The 25,091-nt window shown below is 34.8% G+C and overlaps 1 protein-coding gene across 1 annotated transcript in view; it reads left to right on the top strand.

The window, feature by feature from the left end:
• Positions 1 to 25,091, top strand: part of LOC131592081 (cilia- and flagella-associated protein 54-like) — a 101,611-nt gene that overhangs the window by 36,301 nt on the left and 40,219 nt on the right. The window contains 21 exon segments of the mRNA XM_058863359.1: positions 395 to 534; positions 2,559 to 2,706; positions 3,684 to 3,839; positions 5,460 to 5,582; positions 7,600 to 7,740; positions 8,169 to 8,265; positions 11,028 to 11,117; positions 11,764 to 11,890; positions 12,674 to 12,773; positions 13,712 to 13,851; positions 15,333 to 15,551; positions 15,940 to 16,076; positions 17,748 to 17,890; positions 18,534 to 18,761; positions 18,965 to 19,188; positions 19,286 to 19,421; positions 21,056 to 21,170; positions 21,740 to 21,895; positions 22,399 to 22,596; positions 23,419 to 23,506; positions 23,947 to 24,153. Of these exon segments, the coding sequence (XP_058719342.1) occupies positions 395 to 534; positions 2,559 to 2,706; positions 3,684 to 3,839; positions 5,460 to 5,582; positions 7,600 to 7,740; positions 8,169 to 8,265; positions 11,028 to 11,117; positions 11,764 to 11,890; positions 12,674 to 12,773; positions 13,712 to 13,851; positions 15,333 to 15,551; positions 15,940 to 16,076; positions 17,748 to 17,890; positions 18,534 to 18,761; positions 18,965 to 19,188; positions 19,286 to 19,421; positions 21,056 to 21,170; positions 21,740 to 21,895; positions 22,399 to 22,596; positions 23,419 to 23,506; positions 23,947 to 24,153 (3,113 nt within the window).

The following is a 25,091-nucleotide window of genomic DNA, read 5'->3' as shown; positions in this document are numbered from 1 at the left end:
AATTTATGCCTACTTATTTGGCTTAGTTTACATGCTGTTATTCAGAACTGAAGGGCATTCTGCCTTCAGTATTAGCAAAAGAAAAATGAACCTAGATTAATTTATATGCCTTCAAAAACTTCAGCACAATGCCTGTAAGGTTTTCCACACAGGGCTGTTAGAGCATTGGTCAGCAATCAAGGAACTCCTTTGCTTTCTCTGATACTGAATCTGAGCTGCTCTAGTATTAGTAGGATCCAATTGTTGCTACATGTATTTTCTTCAACTATGGCAGAATATTCTTAGAGAAATTGTAAATTTACATGTGGGGAGTTTGAAACATTATTTATCCTATAATTTTATTTGGCTTGGTTATTTCATGAGCATGTCAACTCATTGTTTGTTTGTTTTGTAGGTAGCCTATCAGACGGGCAACTTTAGATTAGCCAGAGCAGCATTTTCACCAATGTGGGATTACTTTGTTTTGGATTCTTCGCTGCCTCCCAATGCAGCTGTTATTTCTGCAAGGAGTAATTTGACTATATCTGAAAAAAGGTAACTGGTGAAACAAAATTATAGTTAATTCGTTATCTATAATTATTTTCTCATTATAGATGTGCAAATTTTATTTAGAAGAATTTCAAGTTGTGGAATTTTGTTCAGGCTTGTGATATGAAAAACGTTCTGAAAAAAAATTATAATTAGCTGAGGATTTTTATTATTTATGGAACTGCTAACATTTGCACACCTAATTCTTTAGAATGGCTGCTGTTTTCTTAAGATAATTGTGAAATATTTCTAAAGTGGGTACTAATTTTGTGTGATGGATTTTCATGAGCAAAGTGTATCATATGCACTGGGTTCCTGACTTTCCAATTAAGGGAGCAATAGATCTCAGAAACTCTGAACATTTTGCCAAGAACACCAACCAAAATAGGTAAATGTTTGCTAATTTTATTTTGGGGTGGCTATATAATGTGCCAATAATCTTTGCACATGCTAAAGGGCTTTAGAGATATTTAAAATTAATTCTTTTATGAAAAAATTTCAAATGCTCAGCCATAATTATGTAAGTTTTTCATAGCCCAGCTAAAAATTTTGTGGTTGCATTTACTGAAATTCAGTAGATTCAGGTTTGGAAATACATCAAAACTCAATTTAATCCCAGATAAAAGAATTTTTAGGAGATAATAGACATGAAATATTTTTTAAAATAGTTTTATATGTAAGTCAGCTATTTATGATTTGATAATGAATTAATATCCAATATAACTGAATACAAATGATCAACTTCACCATCTGCCTTTTAAGTGCCACCACATGTCTGATAGCTGACAAAGAGATGCACCAAGGGGCTTGATGTTACATGCCATAGCAGCACTTGGGATTTGCACCCAGCCTGTGGACTCCATAGATGCTGGCAGATAATTACTACACATCCTATTTAATGATTGTGTGGGGTTTTTTAATCTGTCCCTGGCCTGGGAAACAAAAGCAACCATAGTCACTGTGCTGTTTTCTGCATTTGTTTTGTCATTATATTTTTTTCATAGGCAGTTTTTTTTAACATATCCACCCCTAGAGATAACATTGTAATGAGTCTATTTTCAGATAAATCAGATAAAGACAGAAAATTTTAAGCAGCTGTGCAAACCAATTTCAGGGATTTTGCTTTTCTAACAGTTATGGCCAAGCCTCTTTTTTATTTTTTATTTTTATTTTTTTTCCAATTAACATGGAAGATTCTCACGGCTGCGGTATCGGGCAGTTTCACTTTTACTGAGCAGTAGGTAAGAAATTGGACTTGCTAAAGGGACAGCAGAGGGAGCCTAAAGGAAAGAAACCTGTGTTTCCAGCCAGAAGCCCTGGTGGTGGTATCTTGGTAATGTCAAGTATGTGAATGCATCTATTTGATCTTCCTTCTCGAGTTTCAGTCTTTTTCAGGAAACACAATCGAGGAGAGGAAGGAATTCTTATACTTCAAAACCATAGGATTTTTCCTGTAACAAAAATATTAAAAAAATACAGCAAGTACAAATGCCTCTCTGTGCCCAGTGAAGGAAAAAAACAACCAAAATTATCTTGACAGAAAAGCAAGCAAAGGAAAAGAGATTCTTTTGAGACTTGTAATACAAGACAAAAGTGTTGAAAAGGAGTCTGTTAGTAATACTTAGTAATGGACTTCAGAACTGCTTGTATCATTATCAGAATACAGAAGAACAATGTGTAAAAGGAGACTGAAAATAAATGAGCTGTAGCATCTGAAGTTTTCAAAGACAGTTCAAAATTGCTTTCACTGTATTAGATGATGTGAATAAGGAAAAGTCATAGATTTGTAGAAAGTGGATAGCAATTTCAAAAGAAGTCATATTTTTATTTATTTCATTTATAATTTAGAAATTTCAAGCAATTTTTCAGTTTTATATGTAACTCTTATTTCCAGAAAAAGTTATACTAATCCTTTTTGTCCATAATTTTAAAACTGAAGACTTCATTTTATTATAATGCAGTGTCAGGCATGCAAGATTTCAATCATAATTAACATGCTTTTACCGTTCTTTTGCTTTTGTATTTTGTAGGTTATGTTTTAAAGCTGTATCTCAGGCTTCTCCTATTACCTTGCACCTCTTTTTGAGGAATATATTTGCTGTTTCTGACATCAGTGTCATGGAAGGAGCACTCTTCTGTGATTCCATCTGTTCCAATGAGATATTTTATAAGGAGCAAGTATGTGTGGTTTAAAACAATATACTGGATTTGATTTTACTTTTTCATCATTGCAAGATATTGCAAGATAGATGTGGCAATCAACTAATCCTGTTTACAGAATACTCCATCTTCTGTGGGTTACATGGCCTTTATTTCTTTCTTTCTGAAGTATTTCAGAAGCTGTTGGCTATTCAGATCCTGCTGGAATGATGGTTTCTGAATCACTGATTGCCTAATCCGAAGCCCACTGATTCCTACTGAAGGATTTTTCTTTACTTCAGTGGTGGTAGACTATAATATAAGAAAGAAGTATAATAATAGTTATTTTTGTCCTATTAAGATCTGCCTTTAATTTTTAATCTTAAACATTTATGCTATTTAATACATGTATCTTAAGATGTGACTTCTAACAGGGTTTCATGGTTTTAATATACTAATATTTTATTTCAGAGTTTTTTATAGTATAATGGCATGTTAATGACAAAAAACACCCTTTCTTTTTTATTTGGATAGTCAAGCTTTGCCTCCTGTTTTATTGCATTCCTAGTCTGTTCCTTTCTTTGCTGAAGTACTTGTAAAGTATGTGGGCAGTTCATTATGCAGTGACTTTACAAGATCAACTCTCACTTGCAAGGACTGCAACAGATAACTTGATGGCAAAGAAGAATTATCCTTCCCCTACCTACTCTGAGAGACTAGCATGTGAAATTTCTGCTCCACCTAGTGTGAGGTTATTAATCAGCCTCAATTTATAAACTATATGGGCAAACTCAGAGGGTACAATTAGATCAAGAGCAATCGTTTCCTTTAGTATCAGGAATAATTTGTTTTTAATATACTTCTAACAGGTGTCAATGTAAATTCACTTTTAAACTTTCATCTTATTTGCTGCTTATCCTGCTTTTTAAATGGCAATAACATCTGTCTTCTTCCACTCTCAAATGATTTAAACTACAGAATGCATACTTAAATCAAAATGTGTTTTTCTTTTACAGGTTGCTAGATTAGCTGAATGTGAAAGAATGACTGTGGCAATTGAACTTAGCAACTGGTTGAACAATGCAAGTTACACCCTGCAGTCTGTTGTACAATGTTATGGCCTCCTTGCCCCACTTATTTATCACAAGATTTTTTTAGTGCCAGTAGTTCAGGTGAGAGCATTTTAAGACATAGCAGCTGTCAGGTTCTGCAGTGATTCAAATTAAACTTTTAGTAGGCAGTACAGTTGGAGAGATAAATATCTATGTTTGCCTTCTTAATAGCTGATGAAAGAAAAGCCTTTTAGAGTTTTATATGTCCCCAATGCATGTAAGTTAGGTATAAGCTGCACACATTCTGCTCTCAGACATGGTGAAGTAACTGCAGAGTATTGATTGTTTCTTCAGCGTGATTGTTGGTATTTTAAACCGTAGCAGAATCTACAATGTAATTTCTACTTGAATGTTATTTGCAGATGGCAATTTTGAGGAAACAAAAGCAGCATTTGCCTGTGGTTCTTTTTTTATTTTTTAATTTTTAAATTTGGAATGTTTGCTTCATATACAGTTTTGTTTTCTTCTTAAAGAAAAGAAAGCTATTCAGTGATTTGATAATGCAGTCTTTCCGGAAGCAAACACCTTTTCTTCAAAAATAGAGTACCTATCCTCCCATGCCATTTATGAAGCAGCAGATGTGGTTTTTAGATTGAGCAAGCACACAGTGGAAATACACAAATCTTTTTCCTGTAATTAGGTAGCTTTTTTAGGTAGCAGCAATAATAGTATATTGGCTCTGTGAGAAAGGATGAGGTGACTGCACTGCAGGTGAGGCACAGACCAGTAGCATCTGAGTATGGCAGACAGAGCAGGGTGGTGGTAAGAGGATCCACTGACAGTCCAGAGAACGTGAGGTTAGGGGGCTGGCCCAGTGTCCATCCAGGACAAAAAGTCAGGAGATGCAGGAATTGAAGCCAGAGGCTGGAGACAAAGCTACAACACAGCTCCAAGGTCCATCCAGGACAAAGAACTGAAGACCAGCACAGCAGTTCTGGAGGCTTGTGCCTGAGCTTGATTGGCACTCTTGGGCCCTGGGCAGAGGGTGTGAGGGGAGATCTCAAGTTAAGTAGTCCCCAGTGGGGGACTACTGGGGCACTTAGGGCCCTGGGAAGTTTTCAGGAGTCCTTAGAAAAAAAAAATAAAATCAGCAGTTTGAATACAGGGATAGCTTCTTGCTTAAGACATTGTTGGCTGTGGTCTCCAGCTAAAGGTACTGGTACAGCCACTGGAAATGGCTCCTGTTTCAGATTTCATAACTAAAGTGAAAAAGAATTTACCCACATGTTCTTTTCATTTCTTATGGACAAAATTGGGGAAAGAAGCATTTTATATTTACAGCATACTGGAAATATTTCTTTTTTTTCATTTGAAATTCTTACCATCTCAATATATTTTTAAACAGTCCTCCAACAGGATTATGTAATCTCACTGAATTAAACGTTCTTGGAGTCCGTGTTGGTTAAATCAGCTAAAATATCCATCATGTATTTATATACTAATATCTGGGATTTTATGTGAACATGTCATTTATTCCAAAGGGCTGTGGTTGAAATCCTGACACTGCTCAGTTAAATGGAAATTATATTATTGGCACTTGTACAGCTAATGTTTTGTCCTATTCATTAGGTTTCAAAGTATTTTCAAGGTTCACCATGAAATACAAATGGCTGTACAGAGATACAAGCTTCTAGGTATGCTTCAGACTCCAAACTTTCTTTTTAACCCTTGTATTTTCAGATCCTGATTAAATGCTTGGCTGTTCTCCAAGAAATTCCAAGTGCTACTTTGCAGAGGAGACAGGAAGGATGTTATGAGAGTATTCAGCATATGATAGCTTGTACTTCATATCATACAGCAAAGGTATGGTTCATATTTTTGTGCTTAGAGATGAATTTGAGATATAGCTCTTGTCATTTAGAGAAAAAAAAAAAAGAAATTTAGTAAGCTGGCCTTCAGAATGATATCTTAGAGATCCAGCTATCTTTAATAATAAAAGCATACAAATATTTATTAGTATCTTTGAATCAGTGCATTTTTATAACAATGCATTTTGACTTTTTTCTATTTATTCTGGAAAGAATCTATAACTATTAGTCCATGTCATCAGATCTACATTTTTATATGTATATTTTTACATGCAAGGTAGTACTAATTTCAATAAGGTACATGTAAAATGTAAGTTTAAATGTTTATTTATTGCAAATAAACCATATTTGTAGTTTTAATCAGATTAACATATCTGTTTTAGTTGCTAGTTAGATGCAAGAGACTTTATACTGTTTAGTCTTGCATGCTGGCAGAAATAACAACACCTTGACTTTCAACCATAATACATATTTGTAGATGACATTTATGATTTAGGTACTCAGTCTATTCAGTGAGATAAGGAGAATGACGGTACTGGATTTTTTCCCTCGTGTTTAGAAACATGCTGCAGTTCATTACTCGCTATCAGAAATGTGTGATACTGAAAAAGCCAGATTTCCTCTAGCTTTGGGTACGCTTCAGCTAAGAGCTCATACTGAAGCTGAGCTGTGGCTAATGATCTGAGGTATTCCCCTGTGCTGGTGATTCCTCAGCTTGGTCTTCATAGGAGCTGAATCTCTGTGCTTACCTCATGAGACCAGATCAGTATCAAATAACCCTAAAAAGGCCAGCATGGCTGTGAGGCCAGGAGCCAAAGGCAATGCCATGGCTGGCAGAGCAGCGCCTGGTATTGAGGTTCAGCCAGGCATCCAGATTATCAAGTAAATTTGTGGTGATGAGGCAGGTCAGATTTGAAGCTGGGAAGTCAGTCCACAGATCATGATAAGGCCTGGTGAGGTGGCCAGGTCAGACAGAGCCCAGCAGGCTGGTCTGTCATGATGGGAACAGTCTGATGTCAAGCTCAGAAGCTGGTCCATGGGCCAGGTGCCCAGTCTAGTGGATCCATTGCCACACCCAGGCATAACTTGGACCAATCTGGAGGACAACATTCCTGCCATATAGGAGCTAGCAGGGACTGTAGGCTTAGACTTGAGCTGAGAGGGAGCTCCTGGCCCCACAGGCGTGAGCCCCAGGTGACTGCTATCAGGGCCAATAAAGCATATTAGATGACTTGAAACCTTGATTAAGTGTTTGTTTGTTGTTGGATTCCTCAGCTTAATGTCTACCTACTTATATTGCTGATTTTTTTTCCTTAGAGATAGAATTTCAACAGGATAGCATACAGAATAGCAAAGAGAATGAGTGAATTGCAAAGGTTTCTCATTAAAGCATGGTATATGTTTTTCTTTTGACTTACAGTCAGGTCATGTACTGTGTTTATCCTAAGGTAATCTATACACGTAGGATCAAAAAAAAGAAGATCTTAATGTGAAGTTAGCTTGCACGTAGTAGAAGCACTTGGGTCTTTAGAACTCTATCTGAAGAAGATAAAGCCATCTAAAAACATTTGCTACACTGTTAATTTATAAATTTCGTAATTTAAAAATAAATTTCACCAGTCCTTTCACTAATACAGTTGGGATTTTAAAATGTGCACTTGATACCAGAGAGGTAAATGAGGATCATTTAGTTACCCTTTATGTTCTTTGATAGCAGTACTGCCTGAGAACAGGGAGAGTGTCAATCACAGCAATAGATACTTCTGGGTAAATCTTTCTATTCTCTGAGGGTTAAGCTAAGCAGAAGTAGAATGCATAGATAACAGATCTGCAATTCCAATTATCTTACATATCTACAGTCCTGTGTTTTTTTTTTATTAAAAGAAACTTGCATATTGAGTAATTAATTTCTATTTATAGTACTCCTGCATTTTGACAGTTATAAGTAGACAGTAATGAAATATTGCATATTATGTAAACCAAAAAATGTATAACAGATGATTCTTTTATAGGTACTACATTCATGGAAAGAATATGAACTTGCAGTAATTATCATTAACTATGGGAAAAAATTGTTGATCTCACCAGCAGTTTCACCTGGCCTATCAGGAAATGTGGAAACTAAAAGAGCACACAGTGGCAAAGAGGTAAAAGTAGTTTCTCTGGTTTTTACTTTCTCTTTTCTCTAAATTCTGTATTCTATTATTTTGAAGACTAGATTTATTAGTATTTTTGTTCTAGAATCATAGAATTGTTTGGGTTGGAAGGGATCTTAAAGATCATCTAGCTCCAACCCCCAGCCTTGGACAGGGACACCTTCCACTAGACCGGGTTGCTCAGTGCCCCATTCAGCCTGGTCTTGAACACCTCCTGAGGTGGGGAGTCCCCATGCTTGACAAAATCTGCTGTGCTAAAAAAATCATGAACATAATTTTTATTTCACCACAAAAAAAAAATAAGACAATTTGATGAAATTATAAAATATAGATTTAGAAGACTTGGGATTTAAGCTAATTTCTACTATTGACAAGCTGATTTTAGCTAAAGCTAAGCTTTCATAACAAAGTATTCAATATTTCAGAACCATTCCTCATGGGCATCCCATTTAGCAGCAATGAAGAAAGCAGCAGAAAATCTGAGTAGTCTTGAATCAAGTCTCCTCAAACTGACAGAACCAGGTGGGTGTACTGTTGAAATACTTCTTACCTTTGTCTGTGGAGTTTCCTATAGTTTGTAAAAAAAACATTTACTGAAGAAGTACTTTTATATCTTTCATGATGAATCAACCAAAGCAATAATGATCTTGGTAATTATCACCTGGTAGTGAGTGATGTGTGTATTTGTATTTTTTGTAATTTACACTGGAACACTCATTTCTTCTTTGAAAGGAATATTCATTTATGAACAGTTCTGCAAATACCTATGTTCTTCCAATATGCTTGAATTGGATTCCATGTTATTTAGCCTTGCTTTATCTCCTTATATCCGAAAATGCTATGTTCAAAGCCTATTTGTAACTTGTCTTAATACTCTTCCAATGCTCGTAGTAATGACCACTGCAGGAAATTTTAGTGGAGAAAACTCTCCCTGAAGGAAGTTAACATAAATTGTCCTTCTTGTGTGGGAATTGCATGCATACTAGTATTTAACTACCTTTTAACTCAGGAATGAATATACGAATTTTAACATATCTTAGAGTCTGGATCAAGCACAAGAATTTTCTGGCTTATAATCCTGCCTAAGTTAGATGAATTAACAAGTAAGAATTATAAAGAAAATTTGGTTAGAACTTAAACTCAGAGACACTACTGATGTTTTCCCATTATATTTACATGGTATCTTGTACTCTTTGGAGTACAAGATAGATTCAGTATAGAACTGTAAAATAATGTAGGTTGGAAGGCATTTCTGGAAGGTATTTATTCCAACCCCCTTCTCAAAACAGGTTCAATTAGTTCAGGTTGCTCTGAGGCTTGTCCAGTTAAGCTTTGAATCTTTCTGGAGAAAGAGATTTCACAACCCTTATGGGCAACCTGTTCCAATAGTTAACCACTCTTATGGTTAGAGAGGTTTTCTTTATATGTGTTTGGAATTTTCTGATTTCTGGCTTCTTTCAATTGCCTGTTGTGCTATCAGTGAGGACAGTCTCCACATTCTGTATTCCCCCTATTAGGAAGGTGTGGATTCCTCTTAGCTTTCTTATCCTAGAACTGAATAAACCCAGTTCCCTCAGGTTCTTGTTTTGTCATGCACTATAGCTCCTTATCATCTTGGCTGTCCTTCACTGGACTTACTCCACTGTGTCGGTGTCTTTACTGCAGTGCCTAAACCCAGGCACAGTAACCCAGATGTGGTCTCACAAGTGCTGAATAGAGGGGAATAGTCATGTCCCCTGACCTGCTGGCCTTGCTGTTTCTAGTATAGCCCAGTATGCAACTGCCCTTTGCTGCACACCCCTCATGTTCTAGTTGTCATCCATCATCTCTGTATATACATTTGTTCGAAGAGGAAGCATTCTTGTGAAAAATAGGACAAGGGCTGATGGTCAAATTCCATTAATCTGTGCAATAATTTTTACTTCATTTTTGCTCATGTTGATGCCTACATTCCTGTAGAACAAGTCACATAAGGAAAGAATTCTGTAAGTTAATTGAAAATCTTGTTGGTTACTTAATAGAAATTAAATTAATGGATTGATCAGTTAGGAAAAAACCCCACATTTTCAGTAGCTAGCAAATAATTGATGACTGAAGTCTGTTCTGTTGTTGAAATAGCCTATTTGTCAATAGTTTCAGGATACAAATTGAGAAGAAGCCTTTTGGTGTAGGTATGCATAACTGACAACTGTCCGAACAATTATGTATGAATGGTTTAGGGCAATGTGCACACCTGTAGGGCTTGCTGCTAAAAATATTTTGGAAAAAGCCTTGTCATAGGAAATCTTTATAATTGGAGCAGCACTTAGCGTTCCATTGATGATAGTCTACAAGAAAAATGGAAAAGAGCTGAACCTGCTTCTTTCAAAAGAAGAGAAAACCAAAATATTTCACACACAGTACAATTCAAATTCTGAAATTTCAAATTTTCCCGATTAAAAAATTTTGGGACATATTTTTCTTTGTGAAAATGCGTATTTGGAGCATATTGGAACATATTTTGAACTTGTCACATGGGAGAGAGTACTTTAAAAGGATTTCCTAAAAAGTCTGCTTTTCCTGTTCTGACTTAATTGGACATTATTTACATTCAACAGACCTAAACTGACGGCTCTTACTGGAGGTTGTAGCTATTGATCCACAATTACAACTGGTTCCAGAGCGCATTTTTAATCTTACTTTTTTCAGGGATTTGCTGCATTGATGCTTTTCAACAACAGGACTTCTCTATACACCAAATTTGTAGGTTGTATTTCTTTATTAAGGAAAAATAACAAGTAGTACATGTAACATTGTTTTGGTGCTCATTAGTGGGTAATGCAGTTGTGTTTAACTGCTATTTTATGTAAATATTTAGCTTAAGAAAAAAGAATCTTCTACCTATTTACATTACCCATATACAGATCATGAATGCAAGCATTAGTCAATAGCAGTATCATGTGATCAGTTCTTGCTGTATAGCCTTAAATACATATTTTGACATGTCCTTTCTGCACATTATTCTTCACGTATGATTTTCATGTCTCTTTGTTAGAACTCTGATGAACTCCAGACATCCTCTGTATTAGTCTAGTAACTGTAAGTTCATCACTCACATCAGCTCTTACTTGAGTTGTACATCTACTTACATTAGAAGAAAAGAGCAAGCATTTGAATTTCTCTGTGGATGACAGTGAGATTTAAAAGCAAATTCTGTGCTAGGGAAGGATTTTTTAAATTTTCAGTTATAGGTGGAGTTTCTATTGTATGTTCTCACTGCTTTTCATAATGGATTTCATTTGCAGGTCCTGGAACACAGCTTACAGGAAAGGAATATTCTTTGTTCCTCTACCCTGTAATTTCATGTTGGACATCAGAGCGTGCTTATCGAGAAGGTAGGGATAGCTGGTGTTTATATTAATTTTAAAGGCCCCTTTACTTCAGAAAGTTGTCAGTAAAGCAATCTCATTCTTGCTTGGAATAAGCTCTTGGGAATGTTATCTTCATTTGGTTCTCAAATACACAAAAGCAAGTGAAACATAGCTTATAAAAAGTTCTGAGTATACACACACTGAGAAGTGAATGCAACCCCAATTATTTGGGGTGTTGATGCTACGTATATAAAATACTAATATTTTAAATTAAATCATGTTTGTTTTGTAATAACCTTAGAAACAATTAAATTTTAAAAAAAAATGTGCCAAGCTTTCAAAGATTCTCTTTGTATGGGATGTTCTTTTAAAATTGAGATACCCCATTTCCACATTAAATTATTTTACTGGACCAAGGATTCACAGAAATCTCTGCTTCTATAATGTTTGTAATTCTAGGAGTGTATTAAATAGAGTGAGCTTGTGATTCTGGATGCCCAGTCACAAGAAACATTTAACAACTGCCATTGTGTATCCCTGACATTAATGTCACTATGAGTATACAACATGACATAAGTAAGTGCTTTGAGACATACATAGCTGTAATTCTAGCTGAACTCAGACTCCTGTTACACCATAAACACCTGTGTTATTTGTTACTTTATTTCAGTGCTTAAATTCAAAGGGCAAAAACGTTTCCTTGAGTTCTTTGTTCAACTTTTGCACAAAGTCCTGAATGAAGAGAAGTTTCAATGTGTTCTGGAGTGGGCAGACAGTATGGAAGATTTCTTGAAAAGGTAGATCTCTGTTACAGTAGTAGTGAAAAACTACTACTTAGGCTCATGAGAGTCACAGTTACAAAAGAAACTGTAAATCTTACCTGTCAGAAGACCCATCAGGAATAATTTCCCTGACTCCTAGTCTGCAGAAATTCCATGAACACAGAGGATTGTACAGCTACAGTAAATACTGTATTGTGACTTGACCGTACATGGAGATGTAATATTTTGGTGATTTGCCATATTATTATGGGGTGGTGGCATAGCTTGGGAAGGTGCAATGGGTTAGATCAAAAGCAAACTGATCAGGGCCTATGATAGTGTCAAAAAAAATTCTATGGGGAAAAGATAAATGGAGCCAAATTGTAGACACTTACCTGAAAAGATCTTCTTTTTAAAAAAGCAAATCAGTATTTCTAAAATATAGGAAAGGAAAACAGTGAAAATGAGATGTATATTTTAGGGAACAGGAATTGTGATTACAAGAGACCAAAACAATAGAAATTCTGTGCATAATTCTGTTGCATAATTTGAGTAATAAGGAAAACTGTTTTGTTTTGCTAGGCATTAGGAAGGCGATTTAGCTGTTACTCAAAAATTCAGATTTCTATAATAAACCTTGAAAATTAACACTTCCTATTTTCTGAAGGGGATGAAGAAAAGAAAACCTTCTGAATTTAAAACTGCAAATGAAATAGAAATTGCATATTGTGCTCTATATGTTCCCAAAGATAGTCTTTTATTATGAAAGGAGTTTAGCATGATGAATATGATGATGATTTTAAAAATATTTTTTTTCAGGAGGAATGAGAACTTCTTTGGTACTGATGGAATTTCAGCACAAGCAAAATCTCTCAAAATTTCTCTGGGAGAAAGCACACGTGCTTCAGGAGTTCAGAAGGTAAGTTTTTTTTTGAAGGAGTTGTGTGTTTTTACTGGGTAGCAATACCATAAGAACAAAATAAATTTTTAAAAATTGTCTCATAAAAACCTCATCTGGAGACATCCATAGTTGCTAAAATTTAGGATGGAAACTCTAGTCCTCTGACTGAGCACAGCTGACCTCTGGACTCCTAAGACCAGGAAGAAAGGTTGGCATGGGATTCATCTGAAAGACCAACAGTTTTGAGAATTTGAGATGAATCAGAATAAGGCATTCCAAAATCAGAAGAAACTTGCCTTTCCTTACTGCCTTTATAATAACATGGTGGTAATAGGAAATGTCTTGGATCCCATCACATTCAGAAAAGGAAATCAGCTCAGGCCTTTTTGTACAATATGTACTTGCACTTTTTTTGTGAATAATTGTTCTTGGTTAACTCCTTGTGCAGATATTCTAATTGCACAATAAAGGCTTTTTGTTCAGAATTAATTTAAAATAAATTTTTGCTTTTACTGGAAGATACAAATAATGTTAATGGATTTATATTATTTTGGAGGAAGTGTTTTCTCCCACATTATCCTCTAGTAATGTTGTAATACTGGTAGAATCTGAGCTAGATTAGTAAAAGAGTTTTCCTATCTCAGCTTTTGCATTTCAAAGTTTTACTTTGAATATTAGGAAAAGAACTGTCATTGTTTCTGTGATGAAAACACTAGTAGATGAAAGAAAATGTTTAGGGACCTGGCTGGGTTCTTTGTGTCAGGCATTTGATGTAATTTCCAGAAAAATGATGAAATATTTCTTGTGCCACCTTAGTTTGACAACCATTTGCAGGATATTTTTATGTTCTGTTCCTACATAAGCCAAACTGCTCTATACCTCAAGTAATTGATAATGTAGGTATAAATAATTATTTGAAGTATATTTAATATTTTGATGCAAGATTTTTTTTAAAGGGAAAGGACACCTCACCTTCAAGGAAACAAAAGGCATCACCTTCGAAGAAACCAACAAAAAAAAACATGCCTAAGAAAGGACCTCTTAGAGAGTATTTAATGAAAAATCCAGATGCAATGAGTTCTCCAGAAGCACAAAAGTAAATGAACACATTTGTCAGACTTATATACAGAAAAAAAGATTTTGACTGAAATTTAGTTTACAATTAAGTGTGTATTTTAATTTTTGTTTTATATTGAAGAGACTAATTTCTGCACAGGCCTATCAATTTTCTGATTTAGTTTAGTATAAAATTGTTTTCCATTCAAGGAAACAAAATCTGTTGCATTTCTGTTTAAGAAAATAGCTGTTAAAGATTTCAAGTATTTGTATTAATAATAATTAATATTAATACTAATATTAATAATTAATAACAATAATTGTGTTTCAGTTGTGTTAGCTTAAGCATTTTGATTCATCAAGGTGGAAAGCTCTGTTAATCTGTGTATTATAATGCTTTTCAAACTGTGTTGGGGAATTTACCTGTTACAAAGCTAATAAAAAGTATTTATTGTTTCCTGTTTTTCAAGTAGTTTCAGAATACTTTTTGTGGTCCTTGTACTAGTCTTTTTGGACTATCTGTTCTGTAGCTTCCAGAAAACCTGTTTTTTGATTAAAAAAAAAATTAAAAAAGAAAGATATTCATTCACCTCTTCTTCTGGCAGATATTTGTATTAAACAACCTAAAAAATTTCCATATAATCTTCTAAATATTCACCTAAGCCATCTAAAAATGTTACTATTCCTCCTTGACAGAAGAAACCCTGTCTTATTTAAAATTATTTCCATGGCTTTCAGCACAAGAGGGGATGCTAAGCCTATCTTGGGTTTTTATCAGCTACTCTTTTGTGTCATGCATAATGGTAATGCTGCATAATATAATCAAAATCGTATGTGGTATACTTTTCTGCCCATAATTTAAAGGTGGAAAACAGGCACAAAAATAATTTAGATTTTAATTTTAAGGGATCAGTTTACAGTTAATTACTAAAAAAAGAAAAAATGAGATTTGGTTTGCATATAACATGGTATGTTTGTGAAGTAATACAGAATTTTTTAATCTGTCAGGGAAACTAAAAAACCTTGGCTGGAAATTAAAGGCAGGCATCCAGATTTGAAATACTATGTTCTCTTCATAACGGAGGTTGTTAACTACCAAAGAAAAGCAATAAAAAAAATTATCCAGATTTACAGTATAATAGAAGACCCTCCTAAATTGACTTTGAAGCACGTTGTATTTGCTATAATAATCTGTTTGTACAATTCAGGTACAAATAACTTTAAACTGAGCTAAGCTTTTTAAAGTACTATGACAAATATCATATAGAAGTTGATAAAATATAAAATAGGATTTATTGTGTGTTAAAGATTAAGTGCACTTAAAGAGGGAAAGCACAGTTGCTTTTCTCAACTAAAGCAAAAGTCTTTTAGTTAGAAATATGTCATATGCTTATGTGCTTATGAATATAAATCTGGGGATATGCAACAGGATACTTCTGTGTGTCTTTACCAGGACTTTCTTTTCTAGAGCTTCAAGAAAACAGAGTTTCACTTTTTGCTGCTTCATATGTTTTGGTTTAGGAAAGGCAAGGATAAATTGAAGAAATTAGCTCATCAAACCTTAGTGATGCTGCTGAGTAAATACATAACCCGAAGTCAGTTTTGTCAAATGTGTCTTGAAGAGATGCCCTGGAAGTCTCAGATGAATATCTATCTGGCAGTTGCACACTACCACTTATTTAAAAAGAACCTCGAAGAGCAATATAATATTGGAATTAGTGGTTCACAGCATTTGGACAGGTACGTCTTACTGCACTATCAGTGATTGCTATTAATATAGATAACTGTGCAGAGAGACCTGAATTACAATATATTCATATGAACAGTTCAGCTTTCAAATACAAATGAGTTGTTACTATTTAAATTGTTTTTCTTTACATCCTGTGGACATCAGGGACAGTTTTGATTGCCAACTTCATTGGTGAGATGAAAGCTTTGAAATATACTATACTAAGTTACTTTTTGGTTGCTTCTGACATTTGGCTATCATTCATTATTTCTTATTCCTAAAGCTGCTGGAAAGTAATCACTTCTGAGAACCTGAATTTTGTGTATGTATTTTAAAATACTTTTTGATATTGTATGTGGGGTTTTTTTGGTGTTTTCTTCTCTTTCTCCCATTCTGCAGTTACAATATTTTGGATCCTGAGATATTCTCATTAAACAATTCTGGTACTGTACTGGCGAAAGATGCTGTAGAGGATAACATAGGAAAATCAACTACTTCTCTCCTTGAAAAGTCAGAAGTGACTGAAACCCAAACCTGTAAGAATTTTTATTGGTGCACAACTGAAATCAGTTTCAACTTTTTGTTTCTCTTGATTTCTGTCTGTCTTAACCTCCATCATTAGTTGTCCACACCACCTTTGGAAAAACAGTCAGTCATGCCAAGTTAATAGAAGGCATTTCTAGGTTTAAATTGTCCTCTATATTTTTGTGTGGCATACCTTGTATAACAGAAGTCATAGCAAGTGATGTGGCATATCTAATAATTCTGAGCATTGTTTAATCTATTAATAAATATGTTACAGTTTATAAATTAGTTATTCTTTATCCTATACTTTATTAACAAGTTTGTAAGTTTAAAAAACATTAATGATACTAGCTTTAGGTTTGCAGATACCACACCACCTACATATATTAAATTGATAATATTCTTAATTATTCTGAATGCATTGATAATTTCTTTTAGTTTCTGAGGTTTGTAATTGGTTGGTAGTTTCCTTTACATTTCCTAGCAGGTCAGAATTTTCCTGAGTCATTCTGTAAGTAATTTTTTAAAGTTATAGGATAAGTTTATTACTATCTTTCAAATTTTCAGTAGAATTTAATTTTCCTTCTCTGCTTTCTCCCCAGTGTTTTCCTGTGTCAGAAGCTATCTTCTTATTTTCTAGAAATTTTATTTCATTTCTCTATCGCATTTGAAATGTATTATTATTATTATTATTATTATAGCTATTTTTAGTCCTATGAGGAGGTTCCAACAGGAGCCAAAAGCTCCTTCTCTGGGTAATTGTGAAATGCAGGACTTTGATTTCCTCAGATATTAGTGATAGTGTACAAGTCAATGTACCTGTATCTTTTCAATAGCTCTTCAGGGACACATTCTTGCCACAGCAGTAAAGGTCAAAATTCTCCTGTCTTTTCACACAAGAGTTCCTTAGATAAAATCAACTGTCCCCTTTGCCTTCTCCAAGGAGGTGTGACAAAAACTAGCACTTGAATTCACTTTGCAACAGCCTGCTTTTACAAAAACACCTTTGCCTTCATGCTTACCAGTCACTGAGAACCACTGCAATTGGCTGAAACCTGATAAAAGTCCTGCTTACTATCTCTTAGCCTTTGCAACAATTCTGATTGAAAGGATTACATAAAATGTGTAATTTGCCATCGATTTCAAATGCTGTATAGCTTGGAATTAGCTTCTGCCTGAAATCTATAGTTCAGATATTGCCAAACCCCACTACCATGAACCTTTGCTTTTCCCCATGGGGGATATTTGATGGCGAATAAAATAATGAAGGAATCCTACACATACCACAGAAGTTTTCTGAAATCTTCATTTCTTCCTAACTTCTCCTTTAAGAGGTTTCTGTTTAAGAAAGATTCTTGCAAGCTTGCCAAGAGATTTCTTGCCATGGTGATTTCTTCGTAGAACTTAAATGAGGATTGTGCTTTGGCTTTGACGCTGAAGACTGTTTGGTACCCATTATGATTTTGCTCAAACTTTTTTCATCCCTGCTTCTCCCAATTCCTAAGTAAAACCATCTTATATTTTAAATATCATAACCTTACAAACGTGATAACCTTAACATTGGCATTTCCTAGCATTTAAGTGTTTAGCTGCCTTAGCAGCTAGGAAAATCCTAGCTGACTGTTTTTTTCTTTTTTTGAGAACTTCAACTCAATTTTAACAAGTGAACTTTTTGTTTTCAGTTACAGATAAATCTTCTAAGAACAGAAATAAACGGGGTCGAAGTCGAGCAACAAAGAGCCCCAAAGAACAGGGCCAGTTTCCATCGGATACCCTTTTACTGAAGCATTTTACAAGCATCTTCTTGCATTTGAAAAGAGCAGTGGTAAGACGTGGTTGGTTTCTTATTAAACTATATATTACTAAGCATTGTGTTGCAATACTTACTACTTCTTACATGAGGAGACCTCACACTTCAGAAAATGAAAAAAATTTTTACTGGTTAAAAGTAATGTTTTCTTACCTTCTGAAAAATATCCAAATACAATGTGTGAAATGTCAGACATCACTTGTCATAATATATATTTCTATCAAACTTACAATAATTTATAAAATTGTTCTATTTTTCATTCCACCTTTGTAACTTTCCTTCTCATGTTTTTTAATTTTTTCTGAAAATACTTGCAGGCTTACCTTTCCCTTTACAGGTCTTGGTGAATGTCACACTAGAAACAGGAGAACCAGGGATTGAAGGGAAATGCAAGCTAACTACTCTCCCCATAAAAACTTCTAAACTCAAGTAAAAACACACATATATGTGGTGTGAATTAAATTTTAATTTCTTATTCTCACACCAAAACCTATGAATAGTATAAATTAGTGCTTCTATGAAAAGGTAAAAATTAAGGTTCTATAATGCCTAGACTGTAATTCTGAAAGACTACTTATGCTAAATTTTTCAACAAAAGAATGAAGCTTTTAATTTTTGCACTTTGAAGGTATAATTATATTTTGAATGGTATACACAGGTTCTTGCTCACCGTGGTGGCCACTGGACATTGCTTCAAAATGCTTGTCGAGAACTTTGGAACTACACTCAAGAATTTCAGTTGATTGCTAACCAGTCACATTCCCATACAGATGCATTTCCCATCACCTGGGATATTCTTCAGAACACCATTTGGTTGCCATTTTTTTTTGCTTCTGACATGATCATTGATATGATAGTTGACCTACAGGCAAGCAGTTCTCTTAAGGTAAAAATTACTTTTATTAAGACAATTCTTTATTATCACATTTTCACTAGAGTTTTCTCTTTCTTGCAGTATATTCTGGTATCTCCATGTTGTTCTCTGTAGCAAGTTTTTTAGATGATTACAGTACTTTCTAATCTCTGTAATAGATTTCTCCTTAAAACACATTTGAAAATAACAGGTATAATAATGTTTCTTCACTGTAGATTGTGGATCCCGAAGGAGACTTTTGCATTCCCAGTTGTTTAGGAGGTATTGTGGATGAGAATGGTGGTTCTAATCTTCATCCCCAGCCTCCCCTGGATGATGTGAATGTGGTTGATCTGAGATGGATATGTAATCTGATTCTTAAAACAATAGAATTGTTATATCAAATGAAGAAGTGGGAAGCACTGGTACACATAGCTGTACAATTTAACATATTTACACAGTAAGTTATACGAACTCTTAATAAAAACTAAAAAGCTAACATATCATTTAGTATACCATTATATTGCTTAATTACAACACTTTATTTTTTCTTCCAGTGAGAGGTTCACAGAACAAGTGAGTCCACTGCTGGTGTATGCTCAGAGGCAGCTGATGGAAAGGATACAGCAGTTCAGTGGCCCAGACAGCCATGACTCTCATGTCACAAAATATCTGTCTGATGATGCACGGAAGGTGAAACACAGATTTATTTTTGGGGCACTGACTCTTAATGTGAACTAAATGTGGAGTAGCAATTTCACTGATTAGATTAATATGCTTTCTCACAGTGTTCCCAACTAGTCAGTTATAACAAACTAATGAACATAATTGATCTAAGTGCATGAAAAGGCTTGTATGATGTGATTCCAAGAGCAGCAGGTGACCCAGAAGGCATTTCTTCCATGCACAACAAACCCATTCCATATTATAAGCCTAAATATAATTTCATGTTGTTTCTTGATGACTCTTTTAATCTTACAACATTTATTTGGATATTGCTTTGTTTCTATATTGGAACACCGCTCCAAAAATTAATAAAATGGAGTTAAATGAAACACTGACAATGCTGATAAGAAACTCTAAAAAACTTGATCACCACCAAAAAATCCCTAAGCAGCACAGCAAGTTCCTCTCGTTAAAAGCCATGGCTCTTTTTCCAAGCGCCACTTGGAAAATTTTCATTGAATTAGCTATTAGAAATTGGAATTTTCCTTTTTTATTTTTATTTTTTTTAATGTAAGGTTTCTTGCTAAGAAGTTTTGCTGAAGTCAGTCTCACTGTAGGTATTTTTAGGCTGTTTCTATTACTAATGTAAAGAGAGGACTTGAGGGAGAGGAGAGAGAAGTGGGGTTTGGAGTACGAAACAGGTTTGTTCTGAACATGAACATGAACATGAACATGAACATGAACATGAACATGAACATGAACATGAACATGAACATGGGGTTGAGGAGCCACTGCCTTGCCTAGAGACAGCACACTGGTGCTCAGGGTTTGCAGGGACTCTGAAGGCACTGGTGGCTCGCAAGGGCAGCTGGGGTGCTCTGTATTCTCTGTTTCCTGCTGACTCTCTCTGGCCCAGCTGTTCAGAACATGGTACTTTATCTACAAAAGGGCACCATAGCAAACCACTTCATAATGCTGGTAACTGAGCTGTCAAAGAGTAATCATAGTTTTGAAAGATAGTTTACAGATTAAAGACTAGTGCTAGCTGCCAGTAGTAAGGATTTCAGGTAAGAAATTTGGAGCTTATGGCTACATTTCATCAATCAGTGCCATTCAGAGAGTCTAGAACTACTTCTGTTGGTCCTTGTGCTTCTGAAGTGGTGTAACTACATTAGCAAAATAAAAAGTCTGTCGTGGATTGGTCCTTTATTGGAGTCTGGAAGTTTGCTTCTCTGCCGGAGAAAGCTCTGTTTTTACTTGCTTAGAGCTATTTTGTATCTCCTGATGTAGCTTTACATTGTGTTTCCGAGGCAACGTCCTTTAGGCATGCTTACGGTGACAGGTTCTGTGCAAGCATGCATTCATCTGGAGAAAATAAGGTGCAGTATTTGCAGAATTTCAAGGTGTTTCTCATGATCATGGCAAATATCAAATAAGAGATAAGTTTAGTGCAGTCACTTTGAAGCACTTACATCCAATATTTAGGTGTGAATGTTTCACCTCTTACTGACAAGAGTAGTTATGGGCCATTGGTGTCTTTCTTAATTTGTCCTCTTTTTATTTTGTCATATGACAGAGTATATAGATATTTAGCTGTAAGAGCCAAACATTGAATTTTCTTAACATTGTTCAGTTATCATGAAACAATTCCTGCTTTTTAGATGAGTTGCAGAAACTACATAGGGTACAAATTCCAGCTGCCAGTTGCTCGTTCTGCCAGTGAAGGGGTTTTTCCTGGACGTTTTTTCAGTCCTGAGACAAATAACAATTCTACAGGTAAGAGCAAAATGCAGTATCTTGTGTTCTATTTTCTTACAAAGTTTTTTCTTTGTTTCATGCTGGATTTTTTAATTTTAATTCTGTTTCTCCTCCTTATCATAGTTCTTCCACTTCTCCTACAATGTGTCTTTTATTTCAAACTGAGCTTTTTCTTCAAATTACTGTTCTTGATATTTTGGATGGATTGCAATGTTGTCAAGATATTCAATTCAATATTCAATATATATCAGACTATGTCTGAAAGAAAAAAGAAAAGCAGGTGCCAGATGACCTACAACCTGTGAGGCAGTGTGGTGGTCTTGGGCCAGTTTTCTGTTGCAATTTTTGCATATCCCACAATATACCCAGAAATTAGTGTGAATCAGCACTGTTATTGACAGAATTAATGTTCCTAGTGGTTAATAATTTGCTTTAAGTCACAAAACAACAGGAAAAAAAGGGAAAAATTTTATTATACTATAGTTTGAAGTTGTGAAAATGTTCAAATATGTTTTACAGGGTGATTTACTAAAAATATTTATTTATATATTACAAAATTTTTCTCCATAACTATTAATTCCTTTTAGATCACAATCAAGAAAAAGACCTTTTAGTTTGTGTGCCTCTTGATGTGAATGATACACTGAAATGCTTTAGAGAAACTCTAGAAAAATCTAAATATCAAAGCAGAGCACTGAGACACAGCAGAAAACTACTTTCTTTGTTTCTTGCACACACACAAGGTGAGTGATTCATTGAAGTGTTTCTCCCTTAATTAAGTCATATGCCTTTGAAATAGTAAAGAGTGAAAGGAACAGATTTTTCTAAATTTAAGTTTTAGTTCATTGAGGAAAAAAATATAGAATATGAAGTTAAATTTGAAGTTCTATGAGCACAAGCTCTAAACCTTATTTCCTATCGTTTGTCTAATAGTTGGATGATAAACTTTTGTTCATCCAGATGTGTCACCTGTCTGTCTGCAGCCATACTCATGTCCTGACTGGCAGATCTTCCCAAGTTTATTTTCACTAACAGAGCACATATCCTTTGGTTACACTGACCAGTGAATTATGTCCAATAAGTTTTATTAGAAGACACATAGAATTATAGCACAGGAAACCAAATAGAGATAGGGCACACAGGAATTTTAAATTTGTTCAACTAATATGGTGTGGAAATGTTTGGGGTGCTAGAAATAATATAATACTTTGCTAAACTGATCATAAAAATCACTTTTCTAATCTAGAAAATGCTGGAAGAGCAATCAGCAGTCATATCTCCTCAAGTAGAAAGCTGAAATTTAACATGGCAGATGAAGTGATATTTCTACCAACACCATGTGACCTTTCTCAAGAAAAATACAGTTTCTCCAGTACGGTTGAGAGTAGACCAATACCAAGGTCACAGCTTTCAGTAATTATCTCTTCCTATGAACAAACAATAGGTAATTTTTTTCATAAATTTCTGCTTACAGCTAAGAAGTAACATTCTGCCTGTGTTTATATATATTTATTCCATTGTTATTTTCCTCTGTTAGACAGCTGAATCTGTCTGAAGGCTGGTTTCCAGGAATATACAACCTTCTTCCTCATGACTGAGGAAATCTGCTTTAGGTCCTAAAAAAGCCAGTAGTTGGTTCATAATTTTTACAGTTACCTCATTTTATGAAAAAACATTACTTCAGTGATGTTATGCTGATTAATCCCCAGTTGAGAATCTGATGTAATGCTTAGCAGATTCTGTGCATTTGAATATATGACTTGGCTTCCATCTTACATTCTGGTATGGTTTTACTCAATACAGTCAGAGCTCCTTGTGACTACCTGTATTTGCTGTGTGGCTAAACAGGTCAAATGCACTAGGTCAACAGATGCTCTAGGTGGTTTTATTTGCAGCATGGATTCCAAAGATGAGTCTGTGAGAGTACTGCTGTGGTGTATGCAGGCAGAGTTGTTTAGCAGGGCCAGTGATCTGCTTTCCAGTTTATCTTGTGAAAAGGAAGAAATTTTAGAGGTCTGGAAAAACAAAATTATAAAAGATTAGGTAAACAGACCCATATATCTTATTTTTGCTCTCAAAGTGAGTTGAAATAAGAAATGATACATTTGAAGGTAAAATATACAAGATAAATAAATTAAAAAAAAAAAATTTTGCATTGAATTACATGTGAATTCATGTCCACTCATGCCAAATTTGTTCAAGGTTCAGTAACCAATTTAATGATATGACAATGGCTTTTTTTTAATTGATTGAAAATAAATTACAGGAATCCTTGAAACGAGTAACCAGAGAGACCTCAAGGTGCAGGCTCTCCATGAACTTGGAAATCTTCACTTTTATGCTGGAAATAAAAGGTACATAGTTACTGGATTTAAAAAGATAAAAGTTTCAATTTTTTTAATTGTCAGCCCTATACACCTCTACTATCATGTAAGTTCTTGTGCTGTCTGCTAATCCATAGATTTTTTTTCATCTACTTACTATTAGCTATATTTTGAGAGGGCTTTTTCCTAGACATTGTTTATTTTTCTTAGCTATCTAGTTGCCATTAAGGAAATTAATAGTGCATTTTTGTGTTTTTAAGAACTAATGTTGATGGCTTGGTGATTTAATTTGAGTCCAAATAAGTCTCTTGACCAGAAATGGTATATTTTTTTGGTGTTGTAGAAACTATATTTCAATTTTTAACCCAATCAGAATTAGTTAAATCTCAGTCAGTAAAGGAAAAATGAGACAGGTCTTATCTTCCACTTCAGAAAATGTCAGCAATGTGATGGTATTTTCTATGTTACAGAGCTGCTTTTAAATATTGGTGTCAAGCCCTTGATGAAACACTCAATATTGCTGATGCTCTTAACACCTGGCAAGAGTTAAGTTTTCAGAAAGATGCTACAGACTGCTTTGCAGTTGGAAGATCAACTGATATGAGTCAGAAATTTCTTTCTCAGGCTGGACCTTGGGGATGTTTACATGCAGCAGTCCTAGTGGCTAAGATAGCTCAGTAAGTATCTTATCCCTATATGTATTTCTATCGTATTTTAAGAAAATTGCTCATCCCAGATATGAGGCAACTCCAATTTAATTAAAAACCAATAATGAGATGTTACAAAAAGGATTCATCAAAAGCAGGGGATTTTTTCCTTTCAGGGAGAAATTTGCTTCTTTGGAGAATATTGTTTTTTCCCTTTTATTGAGTTTTATCAAAGATTTATCATCTGATCATAAATGCAGCTGTATGTTATATGGAGAGATCATTACAAGAAAACAAAATGATACAAAGTCATAAGTGCAAGGATTTTACAGTCATACTGATTTTCAATCAAAATATCACATTTCCCAAGTTATTGCACATATTAAATATTAATGTATCTTGAGGTCAGATTTACTGCCTAAAGTACTAGTTTTCTGGTGAATTAGAACTAAATAAAATTTAAATTGCTGCATAAAAATCTGCCATCAATAAATATTTCCATGTAGTACTCTCTGACTGCTGGAAAAACTCTGTGAATGTAATTCTGAGTTGTTCCTCAATGTATTGTGCAAAATATAAATCTAGAAGTACCCAAGACAACATTAAATGACCTTAGAAACACAATGAAAGGGCAGAGCTTCATCCAAGTAAATTACCTTACCTGTGAAGCAGGCCATATTGATAGCACTGTAAAATAGCTATAAGTCAAGGCAGTTTTGTAAGTGCTAGCATGGGTATTTCGGAATGAAGTGACATTTCCATACTTAGAATTAGCACCCAGAAGGATGCTAAATCTTGACTCAAGGAGTCAGCTCCCAGGGACTGAGTTTAATTTGATTATAAATGGCAGCCCTGTTAATTCTGAACTGTGGTTCAGTGTCAGGTCCCATTAGGCATGACCAAACCCCTAGCTGCTTTTACAGGTGATTGTGGCACCTATTTGCTACATTGGACACTATCCCTTTACT

The sequence above is a fragment of the Poecile atricapillus genome, chromosome W (genome assembly GCF_030490865.1).
Source record: "Poecile atricapillus isolate bPoeAtr1 chromosome W, bPoeAtr1.hap1, whole genome shotgun sequence".
Classification (NCBI taxonomy): domain Eukaryota; kingdom Metazoa; phylum Chordata; class Aves; order Passeriformes; family Paridae; genus Poecile; species Poecile atricapillus.
This window is presented reverse-complemented; position numbering and strand designations above follow the sequence as displayed.